Source organism: Microchirus variegatus (genome assembly GCF_963457635.1).
Source record: "Microchirus variegatus genome assembly, chromosome: 13".
Taxonomy (NCBI): domain Eukaryota; kingdom Metazoa; phylum Chordata; class Actinopteri; order Pleuronectiformes; family Soleidae; genus Microchirus; species Microchirus variegatus.
In genome coordinates this window covers 22,127,610-22,140,011 of record NC_139814.1, presented here as the reverse complement: position 1 = coordinate 22,140,011, position 12,402 = coordinate 22,127,610, and the positions used below count along the sequence as shown (strand labels likewise).

The 12,402-nt window shown below is 41.7% G+C and overlaps 1 protein-coding gene across 1 annotated transcript; it reads left to right on the top strand.

Moving 5' to 3' along the window:
- Positions 1-5,062: 5,062 nt before the first annotated feature.
- Positions 5,063-10,958, top strand: tcf19l (transcription factor 19 (SC1), like; the record flags this gene model as incomplete). The annotated part of the gene is made up of 5 exons (XM_083899292.1): positions 5,063-5,348; positions 7,407-7,576; positions 8,636-9,035; positions 9,154-9,700; positions 10,607-10,958. The coding sequence occupies 5 exons, from the start codon at positions 5,063-5,065 to the stop codon at positions 10,956-10,958; spliced, it is 1,755 nt and encodes a 584-aa protein (XP_083755418.1).
- Positions 10,959-12,402: the final 1,444 nt, after the last annotated feature.

The window sequence follows — 12,402 nt, the reverse complement described above, 5'->3', positions numbered from 1 at the left end:
CATGTGTGGGTCAGTGGAGATTTCATTTAATTAAAAAAAAAAAGAAAAGAAGGAGAGTTGTCTCTCACTTCTGAATGATTCACTCTTCAGTTAATCCACTGTTCTCTGCTATTATGAAGAATATAATGGGAGAAGAATTGCAGCATTGTGGCTGCTCTCTTAATACCAGCGAGCACGAAACCTCAAAAGAGCTGGCGAGCGCACTTTCTCAAACTCGTGTCAATTAATTTCCATTCACTCCGGTGCAAATCACTGGGCTTTCACTGGATTCAATTAGACTCGATTCAGACTAATCGCTGATTCATCGCAGATTAATTGAAACCCACTCATCTACAGACTTCTCTCTTTTGAGCACCGGCTCCTTTAATAAAAGCCTTTAATTTCAACAATGTCAAATGGTGTCCGTATTCTCTTCAACTTTAACTGATCTCCTGTCCAGCTGCTCTCTGTATTCTGAGGTTTGATGTTGTGACGAGTCCTCAGTCCTCTTATGTCCAGATGTTCTGAAAGAAGATAACACGTGAAATCAATTAAATTGGTAATGACAAAAAGACAACTTTATTTCAGTTGGTAACCAAATATAACAAAATAAATCAAGTTCAAACGGTAAACAGATATTTCAACTGTTAACAACTGAATCTCAAAATGTTCCTTGTGTTTATGTGGATTTAATTAATTTAGGTCATTTCCTGCTCTATCGAAAAAGAAAATGGTCGAAAAACTTAAAAAAATGACCTCATTTGGTAAAATATAAATAAATTAATTTAGCAGATATGTAAAAACAACTTAACTCATGTAGGTGTTACCAAATTAAGTCTTTTTTAAAGTTTTTAAATTCAACCACTTTAGGTTTTTTTTTGGCACAGAGCATTTTTTATTGTGTACAAAAAGCTGAATTATTTCAAAATCAATTCAGTTCATTCAAAATAAAGTGAGCAGGTCATATGGAATCGTAATTTTGTTTGAATTAACTAGCTTTAAAAGAAAGTGGCTGACAAAAAAGACAAATTGGATGGATTTATCAAACTTTTTTTTTTTACATTTATCAAACACTGGTTCAAAATTGCACATATTATGTCTGGAAGCAGTTGTAAACTTATTATTTCATCCTGTCGGTTTGAATCGTGTCTGATAATCACACCACACCTGTACACATCTGTCCACACTGTCACTCTCCCAGCACCTTTGAATGTTTTTATAGCAGGAGAAAAACCTACGAGAAATAATATATATATATATGTATATATATATAATTTTCATATAACCAATATGTTTACACTAGGACAAGTATATGTCCTGAGGTGATATTCCTTGAAAAAAAAAAAAAAAAAATTCCCTTAAATAAATAAATAAATGAATGAATGAATGAAAGAACATGCTTGACTACATTTCGTGGTCAGAACTCTTTTTTCTTTGTCTGCACCGAAAATACTTATTCTAGCTACTCACGTGCTTATTAGTATTTGTTCTTCTAATAATAATCCTAATAGTAGTCTAAATCTGCTGTTATCCTAAGAGTTAGTTAGTGTAAATGCAGCATGCTAATCTAATCTAATCTAATCTAATCTGTAGACTGCTTGTGGGACGGCAGGCATAATATTGATGATATGAATTGCACTTATCTGTACAGTCCTGGATCTTATCGTGGCTCCGGTTTCCTCGTTTTCATTCTCCCGTTTGTCGCACTGTTGTTCCATTGAGAGTTAAAGGAGTATACCGCTGTTTTTTTTTCCCCCTTTGTTTTAATTTTTGCTTTTTTTCTGTGAAATTTATAAAATCCAATTTAAGTTTCCTTTAACACCACTTTTATTCCAGCTTTTCTTATATAATGTGGGATAAATATTACAGTCCGTATTGAATGCCATGATATTATATACAGTGTCTACTCAATGTGATTATACAGTTTCTATGAAATTTCAAAATATCGTCTCGACTGTGAAATTAGTTTTATTTTTTGGGGGAAACCGCAGCAGCTCCGGAGCGACTGGTTTTATGTTGTGTGACTGAAGTATTGCAGTTGAAGTATTGTCTTTGTCAATATTACTGCCACAGCTACTAAACAACACAGTGCATTGAAACCTGAATTAGTCTCTTTTATGTCATGATAATGAATTGAGGTTATTCACATTTCCCTCCATGAAAATCATAATTCCAGCTGTGTGTGACTCACTGCATGTATTTTAAAATTCTGGTCTGGTCACTTTGTTTGTTTTCACATTCGTCTGAAAAGAAATCACGTGACTTCTTCACTCCCCTCAGAACTCACCCATTCGCCAGAAGCTGTGTAATCATCGACTTTTACAATACTTCACTGCACTGCTACGAAACAAGCTACTCATATATACAGTATATATAATATCCCCTCTCGTGCTTGAAGACTAAAGCAGTGCTTATTTATATTCTATTACCACATTTAACCTCCTGCACAGACTTTTGTAAAGCTTCTCTTTCTGTAACGAATGAATAATTCCAATTAAATACGTTTTCAACAGAAAATGTGTGTGTGTTTTAATGGTTTTGCTTCCATTTCAGAGAGATACTAGCATTTTTACAATGAGAGTGAGGTGAAAGATCTCAGGCTCATGTAGGGTTCAAATCCCTGATGAGCCCTAGTGTAGTTTTGGGCCAAGTGGAAAGGGAACTTTGCTCGCGACAGTTTCTACATGGTCAAAAAAAAGGGCTTTGTTACCAGAGCAATGTTCCAAACCCCTGTTTCTGTCTGCTCATAACTCTGTTTTTGATTATAATGATAATTATGAGCGACTAAGTCATCATGAGAATGAGATACTACTAAAAAAAAATATTGTTATTATATATGTTTATTCTATTTCTAATATTGTCATCATGCCCCAAAACATATTTAGTATACTACATCATAGGGCACTAAGGGCTACCTATGAGATACTAAGAGATACTAAGTCCTATATGTGATACTTTCTATTAATTATTAGATACTAAGTCATATTAATGAGATACTAAGTCATACTAATTATATACTAAGTCATAATAATGATATACTAAGTCATGTTAATGAGATACTAAGTCATAATAATGATATACTAAGTCATAATAATGAGATACTAAGTCATAATAATGCTATACTAAGTCATATTAATGAGATACCAAGTCATAACAAAGATATACTAAGTCATAATAATGATATAATGATATACTAAGTCATATGAATGAGATACTAAGTCAAAATAATGATATATTAATGAGATACTAAGTCATAATAATGATATACTAAGTCATAATAATAATAATATACTAAGTAATTTTAATGAGATACTAAGTCATATTGTGATGCTTTCTAATTGTTATGAGATGCAAAGTCATAATGATATACTAAGTCATAATAATGATATATTAGGTCATAATAATGATATACTAAGTCATATTAATGATAAGTTTATTATACTAAGTCATATCAATGAGATACTAAGTCATATTAATGAGATACTACGTCTTGCTAATGATATACTTTGTCATATTAATGTCATACTAATGAGATAATAAGTCATACTTTACTTTTACACAAACATAACTCAGCATCCCATTATAATGTAATATTGTAATATTCAAAATGATGACTTAATATTCCATAGTTATGACTTGATTATGACTTCCATATTCCATACGGGCTTCCATACATTTTAGTCACTCCCTCTTCCTCCTTTTTTTTCCTCCTCATCTTCCTTTCTCTCTGCCAAAAGGCGCCCTGGCCCTCGGCCAATCGGGGCGGGACAGGAAGTGACGCGCGATCTCGCGCACGGAAGCCTTGTGGACTGGACGCGCCAAATTTCAAAGGACTTCCTCCTCCTGTGTGAAGTGAGTGACGGCGAAGAAGAACAAGAAGAAGAAGGAGAAGAAGGAGGAAAAAGCAGCTGCTGCGCCGCGGAAAGTTGATAAATAAAACCCTGCGGGAGAAACGGAGCGAGGAGAAAGGAGGAGACGGAAAGAGCAGGAGTTTGTTTTTATCGGCTTTTTGTCTAATGTCCGGCGACGGGACGACGAGCACACACGTACACACTCTGTGTGTGTGTGTGGGAAAGTAAGTGGCAGCAGCTTTTGCTTTCACCCTGTCAGCAAACTTCACTTCACTGTCTCCTGCTGTTGTTACTGAGACAACTTTAACGTCAATGTGTATTCACATACGTAAAGTACGCATGTTATCTGACGTTAAAGGCGTTTGCTGTGACAGAAAATGGCAGAATTAGTAGTTGTAGAATGACTGTTCTTGACGCTGCTGCGGTTGGTTTTTTTGTGTGTCTCCTGCTTTGTCTCCTGAACATGCAGTGACACTTTTAATGTCTATAAATTCCCCTTTTGCTTCACTTTGACGCCATTTTATTAAAAGTGTAAGTTAAAGGTGGGTTTTTTTGTGTCATGTTAAAACCAGTCTGAGGTGTTGTTTATGTCTTTGAGACACTAAAGTGGAGCAATCAAGTAGAAAAAAGTCGTTTTATTTCACGTGTTTTTTTCCCTTTTGTTCTTTCTCTGCAGATCAGACGGCTGCTGTCAATCTGACATTACTAATGTCAAGAGCCTGGGGTTTTAATCTCACACACTCATCTGACAGCTGTTCACACCTGTAAATAACAAACATCCAAACTCCAGCTTAAAGTTGCACTGAAAACGCATGTAAACACATATAAACACATGCACGGGCAGATTATTTTCTTCTCTAATCTGGAGTTTTGTAGCCTCTGTATTTCACTCACTCCATCTGCTTCTCTGTGCTCTCATTATTTATTCATGTATTCACAGCGAGGCAGAAATCATCAGGCTCTGGTGCTAATGCAAACACCTGTTTGTTAAGTAGGCTGCACCTGTCTGTGTGTTTCTAGATTTCATTTCACACACACACACACACACGCACACACACACACACACACACACACACACACACACACACACTAGTGACAATCTATCATGGAGCCTGGTGGCCTTTTGTAAATCCAGGGCCGCTCACAGATCAGGTGAGGCCTCAGTGGGGGGGGGGGGCCCCGGCGGAGGGTTTAGTGGTGGCAAGACAATCAGAGACGCGGCCCGCGCAGTCATGCTGTCCGGCGTGCAGCCGTGCTTCCAGCTGCTGCGCATCGGCGCGTCGTCCGGCGACACGTCGCGCGACCTCTACACGTTCCGGCCGGCGCTGAGCCACTGTGTGTTCCGCCTGGGCCGAGCGGCGGAGCTGTGCGACGTCACGCTGGACTCGGCGGCGGTGTCGCGCATCCACGCCGAGCTGCAGGCGGAGAGGGAGGGGAGCGGCGGGGACGCGGCAGCGGTGGCGGCGTCGCCGCAGGAGGAGGGCTGGAGGGTCCACGTCAAGGACCGGAGCAGTCATGGTGAGAGTCGCACATCACCATCACCACCACCACCATCATCATCATCATACTGAAGATGAGACTTTGAAATGGGGATTAGCTTAGCAGCACTTTTACGTGGAAACCTCATTCACCCAATACAAAAACAAAAAGCATCCAAAATGAGTTAAAATGATGCGACTGCTTTTTATTTTCATTGTAACTCCTATAGAGGATGCACAGGTTGTATAGCATTAGCTAGCATTAGCTAAATCCAGTGTTTTGATAGCAAAACTGAGCATGGCTCATACCAGCGTATTCGCGATAATAGAACAATTTGGGGGTAAATATTTAATTGCGATTTTTCTTGACGGATATTCCGAATTTTGATTTGCGTTATGTCTTTTATTTTGGTAATTTGTATACCTTTTTATCCATTAACCAGCGCTGTCCATCGAGTGTGAAAGACTTATGTATATCAAGATTTGTTCTAGTGAGTTTATTTATGTGCGCAACTGTACACGCACACACCGCTCTACAAACAGGAAGTGAGAAAGAGGCAAAATTTACAGCTGCTAACAACAATAATTTAGACACACACACACACACACACATACACCACTAACTAAGTAGCACTACTTACAAAGAGACAGTTGTGTTCACACACATTGACACTGAAGGGAAAACATGTTGAAAAACACACTTTTTTTTTTTTGGTTTCATGTTGTGGTGGTGATAAACACAAACACACCTGCAGTCTTGACAGCAGCTACACACACGCACACACACACACACTGTATAAAGCTCAGTTCTCATTTTCCTCCCCCGTGCGTTAATTAAAATAAAAATTAAAGTTTGACACTCTCTTCCAAACAGATGATGTAAGTATCATTTGAAAGGTTCCAGAGTCTCTGCAGCAGCGTTTTAATTATGCGCAGAAGTGACACGTTCTTTCAGAGTGTTTCTTTCATGTTTTATCAGGAACTGTAAGAAAGAAAAAAATGAAGTTAATAAATATTACACTTACAGTCGCAGCCTCAGCTGGAATCAAGTGACGCCTTGTATTTATCGCTGACTCAGACAGAAAGACGCTGTATTTTGTGACGAGTATAGGGATGGAGAGATCTTTACCTGTCATCACACCTGATGTGGGAGAAGGTAGAGAAGTAAAAGTCCACTCTTGAGACTTGAGTGACTGTGTCTGACTCTCGCTGCCTGATTTTTTTTCCTCAGATCATTTCACAGTCTGTTTCACACATTTTTCTCTTCTGTAAAAATCACATTTCAGTTTCACTCTGAGTTTTTTTTTTTCAGTCTGCTTCGCTGTCACAGTCGTTTTTGATTTTTCTTGTCAATTCTGGGACCATTTCTGTTCCAAACTGTTCCATGTTTTACCCTCATCGCTTACCTACAAGCTGTGAACACGTCCAGCTTCACAAAAAATGCCTTTATTTTGAAATTCACTCGAATTAAGGACTAGGAATAGGATTTAAAAAGCACTCAAAATAAATAGATCATGGTCAATATCCTTAATCAAGACGATTGTGAATGAAGACGATGCTGTCTCGCTGGCTAAAATCCTGGCTATAGTCCTGGACATTTATTTTGAAGGGACACAAACTCTTTTTGTACTATTTCAACAGGTTTTCAGAAATTTTCAAAATGGGAAACAATCCATGGGAATTAACAGGAATATACTGGACTTTTTCAAAATTGGAGGTTGGGAACTTATATATAGTTGTATTGTTGGTGGTGTTTTTAATACATTACAACAATTTGAAATCCTTTTTGGTGTATCGATTCATTTTTTTAATCAAATTTTTGGGAACGTTAGCCATTTTTGTGACATACTTTTGAGTAATTTGGGCAAATTATAATGTCTGTAAGGTGTTTTTGTAACATAATTTTCATTAGTTTGTCTGTTTTTACTTCATCTGAACATTTACAGGTCATTTATGATCCTTTTAAAGGTTAAGAATCTTAACAAAACTGCATAGTTTTACAAATTACATCGTTATATTCTATATGTCCATGCTGGTTTGAGCTGATTTAATACTTTAACAGTTAATAAAAATCCCCTGAACCCTCTTCTGTTGCCAGGCACCTGGGTCAACGAGGTCCGCCTCCAGTCTGGCGTCCAGTGGGAACTCTCTGACGGCGACACGCTGACCTTCGGCGGTCAGTCCGCATCGAGGAGTCCCGAGTTCTACTTCCTGTTCCAGAAGGTCAAAGTTCGCCCGCTGGACTTTGACGCCATCACGATTCCAAAGGTAAGAAGATATGATCACATGATTGTGGCGTTTCATAACACGGTGGACTGTCTCTCTTAAAGGACTAGTCTGCATTATTTTATATGTTATATGTGTGTTTATATTTGAAAGGCTTGTGTCTGTGTGATGAGACATTTCAAGGTTTTCCAGTATAAATACAAAATTAAAATAATTATATACAGCAGATATTGTTAAGTAAAGCCAGAAGATAAAGGTGTTTTGGGGAATGATGACAATATAGGAAATAGAAATAAACATAAATATACTGGAATTAAATCAGTCCCCTATGACACATTTAATTGAGACTTTTACCACTAAACTTTATAATTAAGACCATAAATACAGCAAGAACAAAAAAACACTCTAAACTAATACATGAAACACAAATTAGGAAAATATTTAATATATGATATAATGAAAGATTTTACCGAAATAATGTTTGTTTTCTATGTTGATGACATTGTTAAGATTATTGCAGAGGTCAATCATACCAATTGACTTTACTATTATTATGAATTTATTATTAATTAACCCTAACCCAAACTAATTAACAAGAGCATTTTCAAGTGTTTTTGTTTGTTCTGTAATTACCAAAGTCGAACTTTTAAATATATATAAATATTTGAGCTCTAGGTGTTAAAGATGTTGGATTTTTGAAACTAGCTGCTGTAAAAGTTAAAGGTGCATTATGTAATAAATCTAAAGCAACTGGCCATAAAATCCTCCTAATATGAGACTCAGGAATAATGTTCATATAACAAACTGAACTCACCAACAACAACAGTACAGACAAAATATTTGCACTAAAAATATATATTTTGCAGACTGCAAATCATGTTCATGTTTTTAAAATCATGTTTTGGCATGTGGCGCCACCTACCGCCGTCTACCAATCATTGCAGTCAGTAGAGTCTCAGCTGCCTGGCACCTTTAATAACAACTGCAGACAAAAATCATTAAGTGAAATGTCCACTAGGGGGCATATTGTTGAAAAATGTATTTAGCTAGCTAAAGAACGAGGGGAAGTTTCTAACCAACGTTGTAAATCTTGTCTTCCAGGCGGGCACCTTTTCCTCCGACTTGCAGAACCGCATCAGGACCAACTCCGACCCAAAGGCGGAGCCCAACCTCGACCTGTCCAAGCTGTCCATCAACCGCGCCACCGTCATCCTCAACTCCATCGGCAGCCTCAGTAAGATGAAGGGCAGCGCCTGGACCTTCAAGAGGAGCTACAGCCACGAGGGCACCGTCTCCGACTCGGGCTCCTCCTCCACGCCGCCGCTCGCCTCTGCGGGCTTCTCCGCTCTGCTGCCGCCCTCCACGCCGCCGTCGTCGCTCTCCTCTGCGGCGTCGGCGCCTTCGAACAAGAACCTCCCGCCGACCTCCAGGAGCAGGAGGAAGTCGGCGCACACGGTGCTTCTGGAGGACGACAGCTCAGACGAGCCCAGGAGTCGAGGAGGTGAGTCGTAATTAATAATCCATTCAATGTTTCCGAATATCGGGATCTTTCAATTAAAGATCAGGTATGTATTTTTTGGTCAGAGGTAATCACCGTTGCTTTTGTCTCTGTGGTTCAGCCGTGGCAGCAGCCGTGGAGGACGGACAGCGAGTGAAAGGAAAGAAGAGACGACGCCTCTACAGGTCCGAGTCCGAGACCTTCAGCTCTCCTCCTGCTCCGCCTCCTTCTCTTCCTCCTCCTCCTCCTCCTTCTTCTCTGCCGCTGCAGCCCAAGAGCCAGGGCGACGTCCGGCGACCGCTGGAGGCAAAGCCGTTCCCCGTCGGCATCCGAACCATCGGCAGCTTCCACGGCGCCATGACCAACAGTCGCCTCAACCACCACCTGCTGCAGGCGTCGCTCAGCAACGCTGCCGCCCGCAAACAGGAGGCGGAGACGGCGGCGGCGGTGGCTGCGCACCGCATCAAGACGACGGTGCAGGGCAACATCGCCGCGTTCCGCCAACAGAAACCGAACGCGCAGAGGGGCCGGCGGCGCGCTCACAGCTCGCCAGTCTTCTCCCCTCTGGTGGTGGGAGGGGAGAACTACAGCCTGGCGTCGCCGTCGGTGAGGATCCGCACGGACGACAGAGGGAGAGTCCAGTTCAACAGATTTCACCATCAGACCAGGTGAGATGGTCCAACAAACCTCACTTTTTTTATGTGTCCAATTATCAGAATTTGCTTGGAAGATGATTTTTTTTACATGTTTTCTTTCACCTTTTGTGAATCCATCCATTTTCTACCACTTTATCCTCCTCCTCATGAGTCGATAGGCGGGGGTCACACCCTGGATAGATGGAGACAAACAACCATCCACTCACTCTCACACCTTCAGTCAATTCGTGTTCAGTTTACCTAATCTGGATTAGAGCCGCAACTAACGATTATTTTTGTAATCGACTAATCTGTCAATTATTTTCTCGATTAATCGTTTGGTCCATAAAATGTCAGAAAATGTTCAAAACCTTCGATCAGTGTCAAACCTGGAAATGATGACGTTCTCGAATGTCTCTAGAACCTACAAAATATTCGCATTTCGCAAAACAATCAGAAATCTTGTTTTAATAATATCGCTGAGCACGTTAACGGTTAACGGCATCATCGTTAACGCACAGCGCGTTTCCATGACGACTGACCAGAAAAAAGACGTGCATGACGTCATGTTTACGTGACTCCCGATTGTTATAATGAGTCTCTAAAGTAACGCTTTAAACTTTAAAAAACAGAGGCACACGTACGCTCTACAAAGGTACGCTCCAGTTCGACTGTAGGTGCGCTAACGGCTCTAAAAAGAGCTAACTGGTAAACGGGCTGCCTGGACTCTGGTGCTGTGGCAGGTAAACATGACGTCGCACGTGTCTTTTTCAGTCAGTCGTCATGGAAACACAGCATGCATTAGCGTTGACTTTGTTAGCGCGTTAACGTCCCCAGCACTATTTAATTATGAAAAAAATCTTTATATCCATTATCAGAATAGTTGACGATTAATTTAGTCAATTTAGTTCTAAATGTTGTTGTTTTTTTATCTTTCAGTAAGCGTCGAGGCCGCCCCAGGAAACACCCCCTCCCTCCGCGGCCCTCCCTGCCCTCTCCGTCCTCCTCGTCTTCGTCGTCCTCCGGCTCCTCCTCGTCCTCCTCCTCCGGCTCCTCTTCCTCCTCCTCGTCCTCCGATGAAGACGACGACGACGACGAGGAGGACGGGGCGGCGGGGGCCAGCGCGGTGGAGCCGTGCGCGGCGCCCCGCTGCCGCCTGCCCCAGCAGGACACGGTGCAGTGGATCCAGTGCGACGTGTGCGACGCCTGGTACCACATAGACTGTCTGCACGTGGACCGCAAGAAGCTGCTCGTGGACCCCAACGCCGACTTCCACTGCGGCTGTCGCTGACCAGAAGGGGGAGCTCTTGAAATCAAAGCTCTGGTTTGAACTTAAATTCAACACATTTTCCACTTTTTCCTTCAGACCACACATGGGAATGATCAGATTTTGAGGCCACATTTTTCAACAGTTGCTCGGACAAACCTCACACAGACTCGCTTTCAGGGCTCACAGAGGGTCAGCGTTAACTGCCTGTAAGAGGTGCGATCAGGGGGCGTAGAAAGCGTGATGGCTGCGTACGCCGACCAAAGGCCAGGCGGGCGTTCAGGAAGAGGAATGAAACGTTAAGCATCAGACTGCGTGAGGCGATTAAACTCCCTCTGACGTCTCCGTTCAGCCTCTGTCTATGTTTAACCAAGCAGCTCAGTATTTTTTTTCAGGGCACAATCGTGACTTTTCCGCACCGTAGAAAAGCAGCTGCTGGGAAATGGCATTTTCCTATTTCGCGGGGGGTGAAATGTTTTCCCGCCGCTGCTTCCCTGGGTGGCAGCAGCTGTCGAGGAGTGGGCGTGTGATGTTTCAGGATAATTAAAAGGCGGTAAAATGTGTCGGCAGACTTCTGTTGTTGCCGCTGATGAGAAGTGCTCTCGGGACTGTAATCAAATATTTGAAGGGTCTCCTGCAGCGGCGGCGGCGATGGCAGGCGGTGGGATGTTTCCTGGAGAAGAGGGCACAAGTGTCACGTACAGTGGGACTGTGTTTTCATATCGCATCATATGTCCTGAGTGCAGAGGAATCATCGCCTGGGAAATGTCACGACTCGTGAGGAATCTTCTGCGGATGTTTTTGAGTCTTTTACGGTCGTCTCCTCACTACTGAACTTCTCGCACCACAATGGCTGCTTTTGTCCTGGTGAAACCGTCTGGACTACATATGAAATATGGATGTTGTCGTCCTGTTTGCCACCAGGGGGCGACACGTAACTTTCTCCTGAGGAGGTAATGGTCTCGATCACGAGTTTCAGGTGTTCTTCAATAGAACATGAGGACAATGTTGTCAATTAAGTTCCCAATTTGAGGAAAATAGACACATGGAGTGGAATCACTAGTGTGATTGACAGCTGGTATTGTCCAATAGCATCCTGGTTACACGTGTGTGACCACGCCCCATTTTTAATATATAGATTTTTTTTGTCAGACCTGATTAACTGAGCTGTTATTCAACACTGAAAATTAGATCACCAATCGGGTTCCAGAACTATAATATTGGATTGGGAACTTTAGTTTTGGGAATTTTGGGAAATATTCCAAATTGGAAACTTTCCATGGGGATTGTGACTGAGCTCAGGTGCTGCTTTAAAAGTCCAGTGTGTAAGAATCTGTGACGTCTAACGGTGAGACTCTTCAGCTCACCCCTCCCTTCTCAAGCGGGTCTACTACGGTGGCCTTCACGTACCAAAACACTCTTTCTCAATGCTCTCCCGCTCTTTCTCGCCGCTATTTCCTCCTCCGTC